Source organism: Phyllobates terribilis, unplaced genomic scaffold, assembly GCF_046119375.1.
Source record: "Phyllobates terribilis strain yellow unplaced genomic scaffold, ASM4611937v1 Scaffold_9__5_contigs__length_417890890, whole genome shotgun sequence".
Lineage (NCBI taxonomy): Eukaryota > Metazoa > Chordata > Amphibia > Anura > Dendrobatidae > Phyllobates > Phyllobates terribilis.
The window spans coordinates 22,246,530-22,270,543 of NW_027362769.1; the positions used below are offsets into that span (position 1 = coordinate 22,246,530).

Here is a 24,014-nt window from a genome sequence, read left to right on the forward strand (position 1 = left end):
TCAGATGGCGACTGCCTCATTCTTCAAGCAGAAGATTGTTAACATCAGAAAAAGCTTTAATAATAATAATTATCATTATTTATATAGCGCCAACATATTCCACAGTGCTTTACAATTCAGAGGTTCCTATACCACAGTCATAAGTAACATAGCTAAAGATAATACAATAATTAAAGCAAAAATAATGACTACCCTGTACAGGGGCTTATTTACAATGATGGCCCAAGCATCTTGAGGGGATGGGGGATAGATAAAGGCTGCATGAGCTAATCAGCAGCCAGTATTTGTAGTGCTTTTGGGTGCAGTGGAGTTTGGAGACTTATGTTTGGAGAAATAATGAATAGGCTATAAAAATATAAAAGGACTTTGATTAGAGACCATGAAAGGCCACCCTAAACAGGTGTGTTTATAGGGAGTGCCTAAAACTGTGTAAGTTGTGGTTCATCCTAATTTCTTGGGGTAGAGCATTCCAAAGAATAGGTGCAGCATGGAAGAACTCTTGGTTAGTCGAAAGTTGCTTGCGGAGCGTAGAGAACGGGTAGGCCGATAAACAGAAATGAGGGAGGAGATGTAGGGGGGTGCCGCACTGTGGAGAGCTTTGTGGGTGAGAACAAGCAATTTAAATTGAATGCTATAATGTATGGGCAGCCAGAGCAATGACTGGCATAGAGCAGAAGCGTCTGACTAACGATTAGCCAGATAGATGACCCTGGCTGCAGCATTAAGGATCGATTGGAGAGAGGAAAGTTGAGTGAGGGGGAGGCCAATTAATAGAGAGTTACAGTAGTCAAGGTGGGAGTTGATCAGGGCAACAGGGGTTTTGTTGTTTCCAAGGTGAGAAAGGGGCGGATTTTAGAGATGTTATGTTAGAAATGTATATAAACATGCCACAATCACGCCCATCCTCAAAAAGCTATCCCTCAAACCAACCGCCTTGTCCAGCCACCGCCCCATATCGTTGCTCTCATTTGCCTCCAAACTCCTTCAGCAACATGTTCACGCTGAACTTTCCTCTCACTTCTCATCTAACTCTCTCTTCAACAACCGACAATCTGGCTTCTGCCCCCACCATTCCACTGAAACTGCCCTTACCAAAATTACTAATGACTTACAGCCAAAGCTAACAGACAATTCTCTGTACTCTTTCTTCTTGACCTGTCCTCTGCCTTTGACACAGTTGATCACTGCCTCCTACTACAGATCCTCTCTTCCTTTGGTGTCAAAGACCTTGCCCTATCTTGGATCTCCTCATACGTTGCTAACCACACATTTAGTGTCTCCCAATCTCACACTACCTCCTCATCCCGCCCCCTCTCTGTTGGAGTCCCTCAAGGCTTTGTCCTAGGACCCTACTCTTCCCAATCTATACCCTTGGCCTGGAACAGCTCATAAACTCCCATGACTTCCAATACCATCTGTACGCTGATGACACCCAGATCTACCTCTCTGGCCCAGATGTCACCTCTCCACTGTCCAGAATTCCAGCATGTCTATCTGCCATATCCTCCTTCTTCTCCTCTCGTTTCCTCAAGCTCAATGTGGACAAAACTGAACTCATCATCTTTCCCACATCTCGCGTATCTTCCCCACCTGATCTTTCTATCACAATAAATGACACCACACTTTCCCCAGTACCGGCAATCCGCTGCCTTGGAGTAACCCTTGACTCTGGCCTGTCCTTCAAACCCCGCATCCAAGCTCTCGCCACCTCCTGTCACCTCCAACTCAAAAATATTTCCAGAATCTGTCCTTTCCTCGACCCTCAATCTACTAACCTGTTTGTGCATGCACTCATCATCTCCCGCCTCAACTACTGCAACATCCTCCTTTGTGGCCTACCTGCTAACACTCTCACATCCCTAGAGTCCATCCTTAACTCTGCTGCGTGACTGGTTCATCTCTCGCCTCGCTACTCCTCCGCTACCCCTCCTTTGCAAATCCCTTCACTGGCTCCCAATTGCCCAGCATATCCAATTCAAACTACTTACACTAACCTACAAAGCCATCCATAGCCTTTACCCTCCATACATCTCTGAACTAACCTCCCGATATATTCCCTCACGTAATCTCTGATCCTCCCAAGACCTCCTTCTCCCGAATATCCCCCATCCTATGGAATTCTGTGCCTCAACAAGTTCGATTATCCGCCACATTTGGATCCTTCAGAGTGAACCTGAAAACCCATCTCTTCAAACAAGCCTACAACCTGCCATGACCTTGATTGCTGCCACCTCAACACCGGAGCTACTGCAACCCCCCAACCTACTGTCTCCTTCCCCGTTCCTGTAGAATGTAAGCGCACAAGGGCAGGGTCCTCTTCCCTCTGTACCAGTCTATCATTGTTAGTTTTGTTTACTGTAAGTGATGTCTGTATCTGGTATGTAACCCCTTCTTATGTACAGCACTATGGAATCAATGGCGCTATATAAATAATAATAGTAATAATAATAATAATAATAAAAATGTTATTCAGGTGCAAGCGACAAGAATGGGCAAGAGATTGTATATGGAAGGTGAAGGAAAGACTGGCATCAAACAACGTCCAGACAGCACACCTGCTGGCTCGGCGTTGTTGTGGTGCCACACACGGAGAGGGAGATGTCAAATTTAGGGAGGTGACTAGACGGCGGTAGCAGAAGAAGTTCAGGTTTGGAAAGGTTGAGTTTCAGATAGAAAGCGGACGTGATGTTGGAAACTGCGGCCAGCATAAAGATGGTACTGAAAGCCAAATTTGCTGATGGTCTGTCCAATTGGGGCCATGTAGAAAGAGAATAGAAGAGGGCCAAAGACTGAACCATGAGGAACCCCAGTAGTGAGAGGAAGGGGGGGAAGAAGTGGAGCCAGCAAACAATACGCTGAAGGAGCAATCAGAGAAATAGGAGGAGAACCAGTAGAGAGCAGTGTCCTTTATACCGATTGAGTGGAGCATAGAGAGTAGGAGGTGGTGGTCAGTGGTGTCAAAAGCTGCAGAGAGTTCAAGAAGAATGAGCAGAGAGTAGTCACCATTATATTTTGCTGTCAGAAGGTCATTGGTTACTTTGAGTGCAGTTTCTGTAGAATGTAAGGGGCGGAAGCCGGGCTATGATGGGTCAAGAAGAGAGTGAATGGAGAGGTAACAGGTAAGGTGGGAGTAGACCAGGTGCTGCAAGAGTTTAGAGATGAAGGGGAGATTGGAGACTGGTCTGTAGTTGTTTGTGCAGGAAGGGTCAAGAGAGGGCTTTTTAATAATGGAGTAATGGTGGAGTGTTTGAAGGAGGAGGAGAAGATGCCAGAAGAGAGGGAAAGGTTGAAGATATTAGTTAGGTGAGCAGTGACGACTGAAGAGAGAGACTGTAGTAGGTGTGAGGGAATGGGGCTAGTGATTCATGTAGTGGGATGAGAAGAAGAGAGGAGCCTGGAGACTTCTTCTGTGACTGGGCCAAATGTGGAGAGTGATCCAGAGGAGATGTGGGGAGGGATGGGAGTCACGGCACTTGGTGGCTGGGAGCTGATTTTCTGACGGATGTTCTCTATTTTCTCTGTGAAGTATGAGGCCAGGACCTCAGCACACATGTCCGTGATAGGGGCCTGTGCTTTAGGACCGAGGAGGGAGTGAAAGGTGTCAAAGAGTTTTTTTGGGTTGTTGGATAGTGAGGAGATCAGGGTGGTGAAGTAGGACTGTTTGGCAAGGTGAAGGGCAGAGTTATAGGTTTTTAACATAAGTTTATAGTGGATCAAGTTTTCTAGTGTGCGAGTTTTCCTCCATCGGCGTTCAGCACTCCTAAAGCATCGCTGGAGAAATCTGGTTTGGGGTGTGAGCCAAGGCTGTTTTACTCTGTGATTAGAGGTTCTGAGAGTGAGGGGCACTACTTGGTCCAGGGTGCTTCTGAGAGTGTCATTGTAGTGATTTACAGCTAGATCAGGACAGGAAAAAGAGGAGATTGGGGACAGTGATGAGTGAAGATATTCTGTAAGTGTATGAGGGTTAATGGCTTAATGGTGGATTTCTGAATGTGTGATAGATAGTAGTGTGTGAGGTGGGCATGGACAAGGATTTGTGAGTGTGAAGGAGAGAATGTTATGATCAGAGAGGGGAAGAGGGCAGTTATCTAGGTAGGGGATTGAACAAAGCCAGACAAAGACCAGAACAAGGATTTTTCTGTCTTTATGTGTCTCAGAAGTTGAAAGCTGTGAAAGGCCAAGAGAAGTGGTTAAAGATAGAAACTGGGATGCAGATGGGGAGGTGGGACTGTTTATAGGGATGTTGAAGTCTCCCAGGATAAGGGTTGGTAAATCTGAGGACATGAAGTGCGGCAGCTAGGCAGAAAAATGGTCAAGGAACTGGGTGGGTGAGCCTGGGGGACGGTATACGACCTCTACTCTGAGGGAGAGGAGATGGAAGAACCTGATGGTGTGGACCTCAAAAAAAAGGGAATGAGAGTGATGGAACTTGTGGGGACAGGAGTAAGCCGACTCCACCACCAAGTCTGTTCACAGGTCTCGGGGAATGGGAAAAATGCAAGCCACCATGAGAAATAGTGGCAGGGGGGACAGTGTCAGAATCCTGAATCCAGGTTTCAGTGAGGGCCAGCAGATTGAGAGAGTTGGTCAGAAAGTAGCTGTTCAGGAAAGGAAGCTTGTTGCATACAGACTGTAACATACCTGGCGGCGTACTTGCATAGTGCACCATCTCGCACTATGCAAGATCGCAATCTTAGCCTTCAGTCCAGTTTGTAAGTCATGCTCCTGTTCTTACTGTGTTCATGCTCTGGTCTGACTGCTTAGGGCGGCGGCCCGGTTACTTCCTGCTTCTTATAGCTGCTGTGGGCGCACCCTTAATGCTTCTCCAGCCTATTGCTGTGAGTCCCTGCATATTTAAACCCTCTCTATCCAGTAGGAGGCGCCTGAACAACATCTTCACTCAGTTTGTCTTTGCATTCTGTATTGCCAGGTCCTGTCCTGTTACCGCTGTCTTCTAGTCTGTTTCTGCCACTCTGGGGACTGTATTCCCAGACTGGTTGATGTATCTCTTGCAGTAGCAGTTCCTGTCTGAACTGTAACCTAGCCTGTCAGTCCGCCATTCTGGGGGCCATATACCCAGACTCGCTCATGTATTTTCTTGCAGTAGACGTTCCTGTCTGAACTTTACCTTAACCTGTTACCTGTTTTGTTTCTATGTCCGTACCCTCCCTTTCCTGCATTGTCTGAACCTGCACCTAGCTCCTATTCATTGTCTCTGTATTTCTGTTTGTGAGTTTTGTGTCCACTCGCTACTTCATTGTAAGTACCTTGTGTGTATCTGGTTCTGTTTGTCTCTTTTCCCTTCCTCCGTGTCTCCCTTCTGTGTTCTAGCCATTTTTCTGTATTTTCTTATCTGTTCCATGTGAACAGAGCCCTGTCCTTTCTGCTTGCACTGTCAGTCCCGTTCTGCTCTATTTTGTCCACCGCGCTTGTGGTTCTGCTCCGCTCTGTCTGTTCACCGCGCTTGCGGTTCTGCTCCGCTTTGTCTGTTCACCGCGCTTGCGGTTTTTGCTCTGCTCTGCTTGCTCTCCACACCTGTGGTTTTGCTTTCTCTGCTTGTTCACCGCGATTGCGGTTTTGGTCCGCTCAGCTTGTTCTCCGCGCTTGCGGTTTTGCTCCGCTCAGCTAGTCTACCACGTCTGCGGTTTTGCTCTGCTCAGCTTGTCTACCGCATCTGCGGGTTTTGCTCTGCTCAGCTTGTCTACCGCATCTGAGGGTTTTGCTCTGCTTAGCTTGTCTACCGCATCTGCGGGTTTTGCTCTGCTCAAGCTTGTCTACCGCATCTGCGGGTTTTGCTCTGCTTAGCTTGTCTACCGCATCTGCGGGTTTTGCTTTGCTCAGCTTGTTACCGCTCCGGCAGTTTCTTTCTGCTCTGCCTTGTTCGCCGCATCTGCGGTTTAGTTCTGCTCTGCTTGCTCACCGCTTCGGCGGTTCCCCTTTGCTCTGTCTAGTCCACCGCTCTGGCGGTTCCTTTCTGCTTTGCCTGTCTACCGCTAATGCGGCTTTGTTCCTGTCTCCCAGTCTGTACTGGCCTCTATCCAGTCTGCGCTCCGACCTGCTAGTGCCTCTCTGTTGGCACTCCAGCCGTGCCAGCCAGTACCCCCTCCAGCCAACATACCAGCCGTGCTTGCCAATACCCACCTGCCTGTGTGCCAGCCTACCTGCCTGTTCCTGCATTCCCCGGTGTGGGTCAACAACTGTGACCGGGGTCTGACCAGGAGTCGCATCTGGTCCCTCTGCTCGGTTCCTCCTTGGTTCACGGAGTCGTTAGCTGCCGTGCAACCTTGGTCGGATCGGGTAGATACTTAGTTACGCCCCTCCAGGCACTCCCCGGTTCATGGTACAGTGGGATCACTAATCATGCTCACGCCAGTTTGTCCGGGCGTGAGCGTAACACAGACCGTGGATTTCACAGTGCACAATTGAAAAAGGAAGATGAAGGAGTGCAACTGATGTTAATAAGGTTAGCAGGGTTTCAATGTGAGGTAGGGGAGGGGTTGAGGTTGACGGAGGTTGGACCGGGGTTAGGAGAGATATCCCCTGAAATGAGTAGTAGCAGTAAAAAGAGAAAGAGCAAATAGTTTTTGGATTTATGACATGGTTTATTGTGCAATATCTTTGGATAAGATGGGGTGAGATTTTTCAGAAAATTAAAAAGAGCATGGGAGCTGTACATGGGAGAGGGAAGGAGGAAGGGGCAGATGTGGATGAGTGGTGATGGAGGGGGGATGGGGCAGTGAATGTGGATGAAAAAAGCACACAGGAATATGGACGCAGGAATAAAGTACATAGTTAGAAGAGAGTACAAAGTATCCTGCAAACCATCAGCAGGATACCTAATTACATTACCATCCCATTTTTTCTCCTGATGAACCTTGATTTACATGGGGAAATGTGTCGAGGAATGTGGAACCCCTATACTATACTGGGAAGGCAGCGTCCCAGCATATTAAAATTAGTAATTATTTATGCACTTTAACTCTATATGCACGTTGGCTGAAATATCTACAACTATAGTGGGAGGTATTGCTTCATCTGTGCATACTTCATACTTTATGAACCTTTTTTTTTTGTCCCTGCATATTAAGATGAGTAATTATTTATGTACTTTAGCTCTATATGCACTTTATCTGAAATATCTACAACTATAGTGGGAGGTATTGCTTCATCAGTGCATACTTCATACTATATGAACCTTTTTTTTTTTTTTGCAAGGGAACCTGCTGTTATATCCTAGCTTGGGGAAGTTATTTATCTATATATATATATTTGTAATTTTGTAGTACTACTATTACCTGGTGATTATACTGCTAGCTGCAGCTAGTTATTAAGCATATTCACATTAACAGGTGATATGCTGAGAATTAGAGGATTCAGGAATCATCTTATATTGTACTGATATCGTCTCCACCGGGGATCTTTTTTTGAATCAAAATAAATTAGTAGTATATTCTAGCGGTAATCTTAGTGGCTAATCTTGCTATTATGATCTATGACTGTTATATAAGAATAGGCTTTTGTGAGAGACTCTGAATGGTTGGGTCTCTCTGGACTACATGTCTTATTGTTAGACGTTATAGCCTATAGCTTGATGTCTTTCTATATATCCATCTGAGCTAACAACATTTGATCATTTTTTCACAAATTTTATGTCTATTTCTATGTTATACAGTATTTGTTTGTGTGCCTTAAAGCAATATTTTAATGATATCTAGTAAAGGTTATTTTTTATGTTTTTTTTTATGTGAGATACAAAGTATGGGTTACCTGACTCCTGCCCTGAATGACTGCTATTGAAATGACTGTCTGAGACAATTGTCAAATAGGACACTTTGCTGAAGAAGACACGTGCATGCACCCCACACCACATGCACCCCTTATGATGCATCTAAATATATAGGGAGGACTATATTATCAGGTGAGAAGGATTGTGGGAGTTGCTTGTGGATAAATTAACAGCTGGTCACCACACTAGGGGGTGGATAGCTGATCAAAGACACAGGCCTAACACACTATGCCTGATGCAGTATAACACCTTTCTCCATCAGATAGAGTTTACAGTGATGGAAAGACAGACATATATCAGTAAATATTGAATAAAATGCAACAAATAACATAGCAGAAATATAGAAAGCAGAGACGTTATTACATAAAATTGTTTCAAGATGAGAATGCAGCAGATGACATAGATACAGCAAGCAGAGATGTTATACCATAAAATTGTTTCAAGATGAGAATGCAGCAGATGACATAGATACAGCAAGCAGAGATGTTATACCATAAATTTGTTTGGCCTACAACCCCCACAGCCATCCTCACAGATACTCAGCCAAACTCCTCCAAAACCAGCTTCTCTGCCATCATGGAAGATCGACTTTCTGCTCTTCTTCAAGATCACATCTCACCACCTGTGCACTTGACCCGATCCTGTTCCACCTCATCCCAAACCTCACCACAGTCTTTACCCAAACCCTAATCCATCTTTTCAACCTATCGCTAACAACTGATGTCTTTCCCTCATGCTTTAAAGATGCCTCAATCACACCCATCCTCAAAAAGTCCTCCCTTGACTGATCCTCTGTGTCTAGCTATTGCCCAATATCACTACTGCACTCCCCTATGCCTCAAAACTACTCGAACAACATGTCCATCTTGAACTGTCCTCCCACCTCTCCTCCTGCTCCCTCTTTGACCACTCACAATCAGGCTGCCGACCGCATCACTCCACTGAAACTGCCCTGAATAAAGTCACCAACGACCTACTAACCACCAAATTCATGCGACACTACTCTGTCCTTCTCCTTCTGGACCTATCCTCTGCTTTTGACACAGTGGACCATTCCCTATTACTACAGATTCTCTCATCTCTTGCCATCACAGACTTGGCCCTAGCTTGGATCTCATCATACCTAACAAACTGGACATTCAGCGTCTCCCACTCACACACCACCTCATCACTTCACCCCCTATCTGTCTGTGTCCCTCAAGGTTCAATCCTAGGGCCACTGCTCTTCTCCATTTACACCTTCAGCCTGGTAAAGCTCATAGAGTCTCACGGCTTCCAGTATTACTTCTGGATGACACACAGATCTACCTCTCTGGACCTGATATCTCCTCCTACTAACCAGAATCCCACAATGTCGGTCCGCTATTTCATCCTTCCTCTCTGCTACATTTCTAATACTAAACATGGACAAAACAGAATTCATCACCTTTCCCTCCATCTCACTCAACCCCCAACAAACCTATCAATTTAAATGTACAAGTGCTTCTCACTAAATTAGAATATCATCAAAAAGTTAATTTATTTCAGTTCTTCAATGCAAAAAGTAAAACTCATATATTATATAGAGTCATTACAAACAGAGTGATCTATTTCAAGTGTTTATTTCTGTTAATGTTGATAAATATGGCTTACAGCCAATGAAAACAAAAAAATCATTATCTCAGTAAATTGGAATACTTTATGACAACAGCTTGAAAAATGTTTTTAAAATCCGAAATGTTGGCCTACTGAAATGTATGTTCAGTAAATGCTCTCAATACTTGGTCGGAGCTCCTTCTGCATCAATTACTGCATCGATGCGGCGTGGCAGGGAGGAAATAAGCCTGTGGCACTGCTGAAGTGTTATGGCAGCCCAGGTTGCTTTGATAGCCTTCAGCTTGTCTACATTGTTGGGCCTGTTGTTTCTCATCTTCCTCTTGACAATGTCCCATAGATTTTCTATGGGGTTAAGGTCAGATAAGTTTACTGGCCAATCAAGCACAGTGATACTGTTGTTTTTAAACCTGGTATTGGTACTTTTGGCAGTGTGGACAGGTGCCAAGTCCTGCTGGAGAATGAAATTTCCATCTCCAAAAAGCTTGTCGGCAGAGGGAAGCATGAAGTGTTCTAAAATTTCTTGATAGACGGCTGCACTGACTTTGGTCTTGATAAAACACAGTGGACCTACATCAGCAGATGACATGGCTCCATAAACCATCACTGATTGTGGAAACTTCACACTAGACCTCAAGCAGCTTGGATTGTGGCCTCTGCACGTTTCCTCCAAACTCTGGGACCTTGATTTCAAAATGAAATGAAAAATTTACTTTCATCTGAAAACAATACCTTGGACCACTGAGCAACAGTCCAGGTCTTTTTCTTCTTAGCCCAGGTAAGACGCTTCTGGTGTTGTTTCTTGGTCATGAGTGGCTTGACACAAGGAATGCGACACTTGTAGCCCATGTCCTGGATACGTCTGCGTGTGGTGGCTCTTGAAGCAATTACTCCATCAGCAGTCGACTCCTTGTGAATCTCCCCCAAATTTTTGAATGGCCTTTTCATAACAATTGTTTCAAGACTACGGTTATCCCGGTTGCTTATGCACTTTTTTCTACCACACTTTTTCCTTCCACTCAACTTTCCATTAATATGCTTGGATAGAGCACTCTGTTAACAGCCAGCTTCTTTAGTAATGACCTTTTGTGGCTTACTCTCCTTGTGGAGTGTGTCAATGTCATACAAAGCAATACACAGCATGTCTCCTCCATACATCTGTGACCTAGTCTCCCGGTACATACCTACACGCAACCTCCGCTCCTCACAAGATCTCCTTCTCTACTCCCCTCTTATCTCCTCTTCCCATACTCACATGCAAGATTTTTCCCGTACATCCCCCATACTCTGGAACTCTCTACCCCAACATATAAGACGCTCACTTACCATGGATACCTTCAAAAGGAATGTGAAGACCTACCTCTTCCGACATGCCTACAACCTACAGTAACCACCGCTTTACATTAATATTTTCATTTTTTGATTATTTTTTTTTTAGTATTCATACCTTTTTTAGTCCTTTTAATCTGTTTATATAACCTATTTCATGATATACCATGTGTGTGTTTCATAGCTCCACAGTTCTCTATCTCTTCCTGAACAGAATGTGAAATGTGCATTTTTATATACTGTCCTTAAGAGAAGTATATAACTATCTCCCCTGCAGGTGCTTACCTTAGTAGAATTTGTATGCTTAAAATCTTGTAGAGGGTTAAAAAGAAAATGTGCAAAGTCATAAACAACCAGTAAAGTAAAGTAAACCAGACACTACAGAGCAATATGGAAGAATCTCATGATAGGAGAAATATTTACTTGTGTTTTCTAGAACAAGTCTACACCACCAAAGTTGCAGGAAAAATATATCGTTGTACTGTGTTAGCAAGTAGATAGAAAAATATTACAATTTGATAGTCCCCAGGGGTTGATAACTTCTAATGTCTAGCTTAAAAACGGTAATAAAGCTTGCTATTTATTAACATCTTTTCAGTTAGCCATTAAAAGGTATCAACCACTGAAGACTCTCAAATTTTAATATTTTTCCACCAAAGTTAGTGACATTGAACCCACCACTTGCTAAGTCCATCAGCGATTTGGATTAGTTTGGAATATTTGTTTTCCTTTTATTTGTTTTCAAAGCCTCGGTGCTTTGTATAGTCTAAAAATATGGCATGTTATACAAAAAAAAAACCTTCTTACCTCATTCATTGGATGGTATTTTGTATAATCAAATGAAGTCAATGATCTCTTTTGTCTGTGTTCAACAACAAATTGCTTCTGTATAAGTTTTTGTACATCATCTATCAGAACACTGAAAACGTAGGATTAAAGAAAACACAATGAGATACTGGTGTTTTGGTTTGATATTGTTGATTTCATAATACTTTTTTGTTAACATTTTGTAAGAATATTTAATTGATTTTTTACTGCACGATCCACATTGTATCAGTGAATAATATGCTTGTAAGTTAGGTTTTGGACTGGGAAATGCAATATTTTAGTAGGCAAAGAGTTTCAGTGGTTCCAAAGTTAGTAATCATTCATTATAGCTATGGATGAGCCAATCAAATTGATGCAAATCAAATTCATTTTTGATTTTAAGAAATTCACTGGATCTGTTGAAATTGCAAAAGCGTAGCTAGCGGGGGGCAGAGGGGGCGGTCGCCCCGAGCCCCGCGCTTTGAGGGGGCCCACTCGGAGCTACACTATTGTAACTGTAGTGGCGTGGCTAGGTGCCCATCAGAAGTTTTGCCCCCCCTCCGAACCAAAACCCTAGCTACGCCTCTGTCTACAATAATTGTACAATTGGAATATTGTCTGTTAAAGGTGGGACTAGTGCCTATGGAACTAAGAATACATGTCAAAGTTCATCTTAACTGTATGAAGGCAGATTAGCTGAAATATTTTGGTGATGAGATGACATCAGATCCCATGTAATGCACTGGCCTTCCTAAGTTCTCAAAAAAATAGACTTTCATAGATTTTTTACATTAGCTCTCATAAGCAACATACCTAAATGAAATCTTTTTTTGATGTAGAATTCGCTTGGTCTCATACAAGCGTGATGATGGCACCCGCACATGCACTTCTCTGCCAGGGTAGATTTCCTCTACATGACTAGGTTTCCACAAGTCAAGCTGCAATGAAACAGAATGGAATAACATCACTTTGCCTCATGATAATTAGAGAAAAAATACAGAAAATGATTAATCTTCTATAGAAAATATACAGTGCTCAAAAATATTAAGGAGTTAAAAAGGTCTATTGTGAATCAATTTTACCTGCTTTGGCGCAAATGAAAGAGAAAAGAAATACACTGGAGAGGCAACAGCAAGAAAACCCCCCCAAAAAATGGTTTTGCAGGTTATGGCCATAGACAATTACTCTTTACCCTCCCTGACTGATCTTTTCTGGATGTGGTGGCTGCAGGTTGTACATAACGTCCATCTTCGCCGGGATGACCATCTTTACGTGCCATTGCAAGAGAGTATGCTTTGACACTCAGCAAAGTCTCAAGAGCATGAAGCAGATACCAGAACACAGGCTGTTAAACAAAAATAAAAAGTACAGGACAGTAAAAGGGCATCAATCACTGCCAGAGCCTTTCAAAATCATCTCCAGCGTGCTATTGGTGTACATGTTGCAGAGTAAATTGTAAGAACCAAACTCCATGTGGGTGGCATGAGCCCCAAACATCCTATAGTGGGAAATGATTGATTGCCATTCACCAGAGAATACAAGAATTAATAGGACTACCACTCTTCATATTCGAGAGAAAGTTCAAACTGAGCCCATATGATAGATGTGTAGGTCCTACGTTCCTCATATTTTTCTGCACTAACAGGCCACGTGTGGCCAGAATGTATATGCAATTCCTGGATGACAAAGACTTTGATGCTGTTAACTGGCTCTCATATTCACCAGACCTGAATATGACTGAGACTATACAGGACTCCAGGTCCTTATGTACAACAGTATCAGTGGATCCGCTACCGCTCATTTAATGCCACAGACTGTCCACTTATGCCTCATATCCAGGTCTGAGGAAAATCCTCCAGGAAACCATCAGCCATTTCACCAGGAACATGCTCAGGTATTGCCTGGAAAAAATACCATATTCACTATTGTATCACATTATGAACTGATGTAATGAAATTCATGTAAATTGCATCTGTAATTAACATTTTTACTTTGATTTTCAGGTTATGTCATGTTGCGCTAAACAAATTAAACAATTTATATCAGTGAAAATTTTCAACTTCAACCTTTTTTTTCATCGAGAGCCGATGAGTGATTTAAAAAGAACCTGTCACCAGGTTATTCCCATATAACCTAAGGCCACCATACTTCAACCCCATGTAACAGCATTCTAAAATGCTGTATATATGACTCCAATTTGCCTTATAAGGCAAAAAAACACCTTTTATTATACTCACCTATGGAGTGGTCCGATGGGTGTTGCTGGTCTTGATCTGGCGCATTCTCACTTCTTGTGATTCCTTCCTCTTTTTCTGCTTCATGTGTATGATGCGTCCTATGGGTTCCCTTTCACGCTCCTGCGCAGCTGCACTTCTCCCTGCCTTGCCGAGGGCACAGAGTTCCGGCGCATGCACATTACAGTTCTTTGCTCTGTCCTTGGCAGGGCAGGGAGAAGTGCGGCTGCGCAGGAGCCTGAAGGGGAACACTGTGGTTGACGTCGAATGCATCACCCCCATGAAGCAGAGAAGGAAGATGGCATAGCAAGAAGAGAAGAGGCGGAGAATGAAGACCAGCGACCCCCAACGGACAGGACTGCCCTGTAGGTGACTGTAATAAAAGGTGGTTTTTTGCCTTACTGGGTAAATTGGAGTGACATTTACTGTCATAAGGGGAGGAAAAGTGGTGGTCGTAGGTTAAATGGGAAAAACCTGGTGACAGTTTCCCTGTAAGTGTTCCATTAATTGATCCATCATAGTCATTATATTAATGTTTTTTCTCTGTTTGAACTCATTGCATTCATATTTCAGTGCTTTTCTAGAGACACCCAGTGTATACTGCACAGGGTGGGCCATTTATATGGATACACCTAAATAAAATGGGAATGGTTGGTGATATCAACTTCCTGTTTGTGGCACATTAGTATATGGGAGGGGGAAAACTTTTCCAGATGGGTGGTGACCATGGCGGCCATTTTGAAGTTGGCCATTTTGGATCCAACTTTATTTTTTTCAATTGGAAGAGGGTCATGTGACACAAAAAAACTTATTGAGAATTTCATAAGAAAAACAATGGTGTGCTTGGTTTTAACGTAACTTTATTCTTTCATGAGTTTTTTACAAGTTTCTCTTTGCTTACAGCCATTGACAGCCACAGAGGTTAACACATGTGGAGCGGATAGAAATTGTGTTGATGTTTGGTGAACGCAGTACCCGGGTCATTGCAGCAGATTTCAATGCAAGACACCCTACGAGACCACCCATCTCCCGTGCTACAGCTAGCAAACTGCTTGCCAAATTTCATGAAACAGGTTCAGTGTTGGATTTGCCAAAATGTGGACACAAGAAAACTGTCACTAATGAAGAAACATCAGTGGCTGTCCTAGCTTCATTCAGCAAGAGCCCACAGCGTAGCACTAGCCGCATGTCACTGGAGAGTGGCATCAGTCGAACATCCCTTCAGCGGATATTAGCTACTCACAAATGGCACCCTTACAAAATCCAGCTGCTGAAGCATCTCAACGAGGATGACCCAGATCGGTGCACTGAATTTGTAGATTGGGCAAAACAAAAATTGGAACAGGTCCCTCAGTTTACACAGAACATTATGTTCAGTGATGAGGCAGACTTTTTTGTGAATGGTGAAGTTAACAAACAAAACCACCGCTATTAGTCTGACACTAACCCACAGTGGATAGATCCCTCCAAGACTGTTGGAACACAGAAATTGATGGTATGGTGTGGTATATGGGGTACAAAGATAGTGGGGCCATTCTTCATCAATGGAAACCTCAATGCCACTGGATATCTGAAATTGCTACATGATGATGTGTTGCCCTCTTTATGCACTGAAGATGGCACGCTCCCTGAGTTTTTCCAACAAGATGGTGCACCACCACATTATGGGTATCAGGTCCAAGCATTCCTACATGAACAGTTTCCTGGAAAGTGGATTGGTTGTCGTGGGCCAGATGAATGACCACCAAGGTCTCCCGATCTGAACCCCTTAAACTTTTATCTTTGGGGTAATCTGAAGGCAAAAGTCTTTGCTGTGAAGATACATGATGTGCAACATCTGAAACAACGGATACTGGAAGCCTGTGCTAGCATTTCTTCTGCGGTGTTGCTATCAGTGCGTCAAGAGTGGGAGAAAAGGGTTGCATTGACAATCCAATACAATGGGCAGCACTTTGAACACCTTTTATAAGTGGGCATAAATTTGTAAATAACTTATGAAAGAATAAAGTTACGTTAAAACCAAGCACACCATTGTTTTTCTTATGAAATTCTCAATAAGTTTGATGTGTCACATGACCCTCTTCCCATTGAAAAAAAATAAAGTTGGATCCAAAATGGCTGTCTTCAAAATGGCCACCATGGTCACCACCCATCTGGAAAAGTTTTTCCCCTCCCATATACTAATGTGCCAGAAACAGGAAGTTATCACCAACCATTCCCATTTTATTTAGGCGTATCCATATAAATGGCCCAACCTGTATATTGTAACATACTGTATGTTACACTTTAAAGGGGTAGTTAGAAAAAGAAAAGATACAAATTTTAAGGCATGGATGGAGTTAAAAAAAAAAATGGTGGAATACTCACCTTCCAACACCCCTAGAGAAACAGCTCTGGCCGGTCTGAGGTCTGTGCTGGATCCAGAAGTAATATCTGCTATGTTTGGAAACCAAAGGATATCCTATAGCTGGATTCAGCAGTCAGATTACTAGAGGAGTGAGTCATTCAAGTGCTTCTCTGACAATGCCCTCATCTAGTCATCTGACCGCTGCAGCCTATGATTGGCTGTAGCTGTCCTCTGGCCTCCAAATGGATCAAGCATCACTACAAAAAAAAGCTGCTGGGGCACTGGAAAGTAAGTATGCTATCAGTTTTTACTTTAGCTGCATTCATGTCTTTTTTTCTATATCAGATAACCCCTTTAAACATGGCACTCCTGTATTGAAAAACTAGAAAGAAATATTAAAGTTAACTGTTTGCTTTTGCACACCTGTCTTATTAGTCCAATTTGATAACCATACACATCATACCTATATTATATATACTATATAATTATAATGTTGTACAAAATATATGGTAAAACAGAAACCAGGAATGCCAATTAACAGGGTAGGTTAAAAAAAACATACCAGAATACAAGAATGTGAGAGCTGTTATTTTATTTTTTATTTTAAAAAACTTGAAAAGTCTTCCAATGCACTACTACCAGACTATCATCTGTTTCTATGGTGACTTTGATATTACTAAGGCTGTGTTTGCATTAAAGAGATTAAAAAGGGTTGGATACAGTCATAGGAGACCTCAGCATATTATACACATTTTTTCATGGCAAATTACTGTATTTGCCACAAATCATTTTTGAGGGAAAAATTCACAGCACCTCATGAAATTGAATTTCAAAAAATTTAATTATCTCTAGTCTTTCCCCAGTTTTGCATCTACTTTACAGGTAAAAGAATATGTATTTCTGTTGTGTGCCTTTGAATTTTGTTTTCTGTAGCAAACAAGAAAAGAATTTGATACAAAAAGGCCAAATTTATTATCTGCCAGAACTAACCATTTATGCACAATTTTAATACACTGATCAAAAAAATAAAGGGAAGACTTAAAAACATATAACTCCAAGTAAATCAAACTTCTGTGAAATCAAACTGTTCACTTAGGAAGCAACACTGATTGACAATCAATTTCACATGCTGTTGTGCAAACGGAATAGACAATAGATGGAAATTATTGGCAATTATCAAGACACCCTCAATAAAGGAGTGGTTCTTCAGGTGGGGACCACAGACCACATCTCAGTACCAATGCTTTCTGGCTGATGTTTTGGTCAGTTTTGAATGTTGGTTGTGCTCTCACACTCGTGGTAGCATGAGACAGACTCTACAACCCACAGAAGTTGCTCAGGTAGTGCAGCTCATCCAGGATGGCACATCAATGCGAGCTGTGGCAAGAAGGTTTGCTGTGTCTGTCAGCGTATTGTCCAGAGGCTGGAGGCGCTACCAGGAGACAGGCCAGTGTACCAGGAGACGTGGAGAGGGCCATAGGGGGGTCACAACCCAGCAGCAGGACCGCTACCTCCGCCTTTGTGCAAGAAGGAACAGGAGGAGCACTGCCAGAACCCTGTAAAATGACCCCCAGCAGGCCACAAATGTGCATGTGTCTGCACAAACAGTTAGAAACTGACTCAATGAGGGTGGTATGAGGGCCCGACGTCCACAGATGGGGGTTGTGCTCACAGCCCAACACCGTGCAGGACGCTTGGCATTCACCACAGAACACCAGGATTGGCAAAGTCGCCACTGGCACCCTGTGCTCTTCACAGATGAAAGCAGGTTCACACTGAGCACATGTGACAGACGTGACAGAGTCTGGAGGCGCCATGGAGAGCAATTTGCTGCCTGTAGCATCCTTCAGCATGACCGGTTTGGCAGTGGGTCAGTAATGGTGTGGGGTGGCATTGCTTTGGAGGGCCGCACAGCCCTCCATGTGCTCGCCAAAGGTAGCCTGACTGCCATTAGGTACCGAGATGAGATCCTCAGACCCCTTGTGAGACCATATGCTGGTGCGGTTGGCCCTGGGTTCCTCCTAATGCAGGACAATGCCAGACCTCATGTGGCTGGAGTGTGTCAGCAGTTCCTGCAAGATGAAGACATTGAAGCTATGGACTGGCCTGCCCATTCTCCAGACCTGAATCCGATTGAGCACACCTGGGACATCATGTCTCGCTCCATGCACCAAGGTCACGTTGCGCCACAGACTGTCCAGAAGTTGTCGGATGCTTTAGTCCAGGCCTAGGAGGAGATCCCACAGGAGAACATCCACAACCTCATCAGGAGCATGCCCAGGCATTGTAGGGAGGTCATACCGGCACGTGGAGACCACACACAATACTGAGCCTCATTTTGACTTGTTTTAAGGACATTACATCAAAGTTGGATCAGCATGTAGTGTGTTTTTCCACTTTAATTTTGGGGGTGACTCCAAATCCAGGCCTCCATTGGTTAATACATTTGATTTCCATTGATGATTTTTGTGTGATTTTGTTGTCAGCACATTCAACTTTGTACAGAACAAAGTATTCAATGAGAATATTTCATTCGTTCAGATCTAGGATGTGTTATTTGAGTGTTCCCTTTATTTTTTTGAGCAGTGTATTTCATTAAAGCACTAAAATTTATTTTTCTCGTTTTTACAAAAAATATATAACTTCATAAAGTGCATTTGTAACCTACTTGTACATCATTGCATATTTCTTCAATGTACACAGCATGGCTTGGTGTCTCTGGAACAATGCTTAAAACTTGATCTCTAAAACAAACAAAATAGAAAAATTAACTCAATTGTTCGGAAACATTGTGGCAATTTGTGTTCCTTAGTTGAGTTTGCCTTGATCAATCCTTGGAAGTGAATTTGCTTTAGGCTAGAGTCACATTAGCGTATAAAAAATTGATCCAAAGTTGATTCAAAAAAGTAGGACAAGTGTCATTCGAGCATCATGTGATTAGAATGTGATTTTTCTCAACTACCATCCGTATGACAACCATATGACATCCGTATGACATGCGTATGCAATCCGTATGCAATGCGTTATTAACATCATCTTTTACATAATGTAATTTTCTATGTAATTTAAAGCTAGTTTTCTAAGTAATAAAGCAATGTTATATACAGATATAGATCGTTAGATAGATGGGAGACCGAGAGAGAGATAGATAGCCGTCAGATATTTTAGAAGCTCAGTGGAGCTTATTTGACAGCTTTTCAGGATTAAATGTAAAAAAATGGCATGGGGTTCCCCCTATTTTTAATAATCAGCTAAGGGAAATCAGACAGCTGTCTTATTAGTCTGGGATGGGGCCAATATCCATGCAGCTTCCCAGCCTATTAATATCAGTTCACAGCTGTGTGATTTGCCTTTACTGGTTATTAAAAAGGGGGACCCTAAAGAATAATGTCATGGGGCCCCCCCTATTTTTAATAACCAGCAAAGGTTATGCAAAAACCTATGGGCTGATATTAATTGGCTCGGAATGGCCATGGATATTGGCCCCTTTCCAGCCTAATAAGACCAGCCCTCAGTCGCGCCAGAAATGGCGCATCCATTAGATGAGGCAATTGTGATGCTCAGCCTCGGCTCTTCTCGATTGCCCTGGAGAATTGGCAACTGGAGTAATTGTTTTGGGGTTGATGTCAGCTGTTTTATACCCACTGCCATCAAGCCCAGAGGTTAGTAATGGAGAGGATTTATCAGACACCCCTGTTATTATCCCAGAAGTTAAAAGAAAGAAATACACACACAAAGGCACTCCCCAACAATTTCCGTCTGCTGTAATCCATATGGAGGTCCCACGATGATATCCATCTTCTTCACCAGTGTATAGAGCCCTGATCAGAGAACAAAGCTCCATGCTCTGGAGCAGCAGCCATTGCTGGTTCTCACGCTGCACAGCTTGAGAACCCAGCTGCTGTGACGAGCGGTGATGTCAGTAAGGTTACTGCAGTTCAGCGGCTGTGACCTGCGGTAACCTTACAGACGTCACCGCTCGTCACAGTGTGAGAAATTACTTGAGAACTAGAATCTGTACATGTATCTCTGCCTGGTACTTCAGCTCAGTGTCATTGAAAATTGCTTTTAAATGCATATTTGGCTCTAGCAAAGTTATTTGGTGGAAGGGTCACTGCCAAACACCATGTACACCATTTATCTCAGGGGAGGTTATCTCAGTTTATATAACTAGACATGTAAAAGAGAAAAAAGTGGATTTTTAATTCTGCTTCTGACGTCAAGCATTATGGGACTCTTAACGAGCCCTTGCACTTTAAAGGTGTTGTCCGAAGCTAACAGTGAATTTCTTACTATATGTATAACTATGTCATTATATAATCTTTCCACTTTTCTTATGTACTTCAATTAAAAAATTCTTATCGTTCCCTCCCTGTTTTAACTTCCTGATTGTGTTTTTTTCTTACATCCAATAAAGATTTGTTTGAGCCTCACAGCATGCACTGGGTATTCTCAAACAAATTGTCACCAGGGTGCTGGGGCTGCTGTCACTCTCACTGCCTCCTTTTCTGTCCTGAAAGAAGAGTCATTTATTGCAGTCACTTACCACAGCTTCTGTCACCGCTCTTCCCTGATGACGTTCTGTTTCAATAGCAATGATGAGGAAGTGACTACAGCTGCAGGGGAGTAACTATAAGAGGTTCAGTGGTTGCAATTGCCTTGGGGTCCTGAGCCTAGGGGACCCCAAAAGTCCTGCGATATTTGGCCGCCCTGTTGGAGATTCTGCATTGGGGCTCACAAGCTTCAAGTTACGCCATTGTACAGCTTCTATCAAGCAACAATATTTCTATCCCCATCAACCAGCATCTTCAGTTCACACTGTTTCTGTGCCTGCCCTCTCATTCACTGAAATGTGACATCATCATGGGGAGGTGACTCGCCCTCTGGGCCGCGTGGGGAACCCGAAACCGGGCCTTTTGTGGGACGCTGGGGTTTGTAGTCACCGTGGCGATGACCCGGTCCAGTGGCTCAGGGTGGTCAAACCAGTGGCAGTCGATTGATATGGTTTTCATTATTTTCAAATGTTCGACTACGGCACCCGTGGATTGCGGTCAGGATGAACCGCCGCTGCAGGGCAGACCGCTGGGGCTGGTGTTGGTGAGCAGCACAGGAATGGTGTAACTCCCCATGGGAGAAGTGTAGCCCCAGGGCAGTGTAGGTGGATGATGGGGGTGATGGTGCACGGGAATAATGACTCAGAGTCTTTGTAATGCAGTCCAGGATCTTTACTCACAGTTCGTTAGTCCATGTTACTCCGTCCCGCTGTAACTTCCCGCGTCGCACCATGTTCACCAGGTGAGGGGGCTCGGCCAACTCTCAGATAATTTTGGAGCGCTTCACAGGACCCCCCTTGTGTGTCCTTCCTCTGGCCTGTCATACCCCACCAGTGACCACGCTTCTTTCTGGCTGCCTCGGGCCTTCTCTGGGTAAACCTCTGCGCCAGTTTCCCTGACCCTATGTGGTGCCTTCCTAGCGGGTGTAGTGAGGGGCTGCACCATATGAAATGTCACAACCTCCGGTTTCTAGTTGAGGGTAGTTCCCCGCCTCCACTAGTTTCGGGGACCGGTCTCCCCCTTGGCCTGACCCCTCTACTCAGGTAGATGCGGGCGTATGGTGGCTACCAGCCGGTCCACAACCCTGGGGTCCCTTCTTTCCTCTGTGCACCTGGAGCCTCCTCCGCTCTTCTTCATTCCTTTTCCCCAACTCTCCCTCTCTCTCTCCTTTCAGGGCTGACTGGGCCTCACAGGCTAGACCTGAGTCCGGAGCAGAGCTTCACAGAGTCCTGCTCTGTCACATCTTCTCTCTGACTGCTCTCAACCGACTTCTCCCTTGAACTAAGATGGTGCCCTCCTTTTGTACTTCCCTCTAGGTGTACCCAGGAACTGTTTCCTCCCTGCTTCTGCACTACAGGGTTCCCCCTTCCTCGGTGTTCCCTCCCCGCACTCCAGCCAGGGACAGGGACTGTCGCGCTCTGCTTGGAGCATATCGGTCGCCCTGCCCCCGGAAATGTGGTGTAATGCATGCAGGGTCTTGGTCCACACTCCATCCTTACCTGAGAGTGAGATATCGCACATCTGGAAGAGATGCAATACCTCCGTAGCAACCAAGCCCCCAGGGTGCTACAGAGGCAATAGAAGCAGGGTGAGTGACAGCAGTGTCGTTCCACTGCTTCTATCACCATCCTGAAATGAAAAGTCATCAGTGCGTAGTGTTAATTTCGGATACTTCCTATAAGTAGGAATCTGTTCCCAGAAAATGACTGAGATTAACCTTTTATAAGCAGTTAATTCTTTCTCTTTCAGATTAACCCTTTAAACCTTTTAAAACCTGTTGTATCTTTATCATTTAAATGGACTGCATAATACCCAGAGAAAATTTTATACATTTCTGATAAATAACAATATTTAGTTCGAAAAAATAAAGTTCATGATCCTGGAGGAATGTGAGAACATTTTTCATTTAAAGGGGTTGTCCGGTCAAAAGTGATAAGTCTGCAGTCACTCTGTGTGCGTAAACGCTTGTGAAACGCTAGGTAATCCGCTCCCCATGGTCCCCAAGGGGATTCCGCAAGTTCTATGCCCATGCTGCGGATTTTTCCGCAGCGTTTATGTTGCGCTCAAAAATCCGCAGCATGTCCATTAATTTTGCGGAAGCGCAGCGGAAGCGCCTTGTGCAATGCATTAAAAAACGCAAGGCAATTCCGCATGTGGAAAACGCGCTATAAATGCACGAAAAACGCGCAATAAACGCGTGCGGAATTCTGCATGCGTTTTTCCGGGAGAAGACTTGCAGAAATGAAGCAGAAATTTTCTGCTTCATTTCTGCAACGTGGGCACATAGCTTTACACTTCCCCAGAGTTGGTATCTACTCAGAGAGGAGAATCTCACCATATTCTGCATTCACTCTGGTAAAATGATGACATTAATACCTGCATCCCTGTAATACTGAGAAAAATCATCTGATTTGCTAACAATATTTATTTGAGAAAAGTTGTATAGCTTTTTATATATTCACAGAGGTTCTCTTTAAGGTGTTGTACAGAGTGTGGAGGAGCGGAGGCATCATTCTCAGGGATATCATTTAGAAAAGTTTGTGCAAACAAAGATAGTCATGTTGCGGAAGGTTCTGATTGCTGCTGACACACTTCTAATACAGATCACTAAACAATCTGATTAATGTGATTCTTTTTATTGTTAATAATCAAAGGACAAAATTATTAAATTGTATGCTTGTTTTTGTTAGATTGTTACCATTTAACAGTGCATTTCTGTATAAATGCAATATTAAAAATACACAAATTATTGACATAAAAATGATTTTATTATAAATTAAACAAACATGAATCAATTAAATTCACTAGCATGGGAAAAAGGAACAATAGCATTTAGAGCTAAAGCAGCTGTTTTGCTCCTGACTTACCCATTATACTGGACTTGTGTAGCCAATGTCTGAAATGCTATGGAGTAGAAAATAACCATAATATAGTGCACAACCTCCATCCTCAAAGCAGTGAATTCCAGGGGTTTGCTTAAAGGGAATCTGTCACCAGGTTTTTGCTATGTAATCTCAGAGCACCATAATACAGGATCTGAGACCTTGATTTCAGCGATGTGTCACTAACTATGTTGGATGTAGCTGTATCAATAAAGTCATATTTTTATCAGTAGGAGATTATCACTAGAGGACTATGTGCCTCCTAGTTAACTGCTTATGTAACATCTTCCCCAACACTGATTAACAGTTTTCTGTCAATGTACAGTGTATAAAGAATGCTGCTAATCAGTTCTGCTGGCGAGGATATACAGAGATCAACATTCTGAGCATTGCTAGATCTGCAGCAGATAAAACAGTGATGGTATCAAAATGACAGCAAGCAGACCAATAAATAACACATTGATGGAATCAGGGTCTCTGCCC

General features: G+C 43.5%; 1 protein-coding gene across 2 annotated transcripts in view; it reads right to left on the minus strand.

Annotated features, from left to right (window-relative positions):
- LOC141161493 (carboxypeptidase O-like) overlaps nt 1-23,778 on the minus strand; it is a 165,115-nt gene extending 141,337 nt beyond the window's left edge. For both annotated transcript variants that reach the window (XM_073646336.1, XM_073646337.1), the window contains exons 1-4: nt 23,517-23,778; nt 18,765-18,840; nt 12,329-12,453; nt 11,516-11,627 (exon numbers count right to left, since the gene is read on the minus strand). In XM_073646336.1, the coding sequence (XP_073502437.1) occupies nt 11,516-11,627; nt 12,329-12,453; nt 18,765-18,840; nt 23,517-23,596 (393 nt within the window). In that variant the 5' untranslated portion in view covers nt 23,597-23,778. The remainder of the gene's footprint in view (nt 1-11,515; nt 11,628-12,328; nt 12,454-18,764; nt 18,841-23,516) is intronic.
- Between the last annotated feature and the right edge of the window lie 236 nt (nt 23,779-24,014).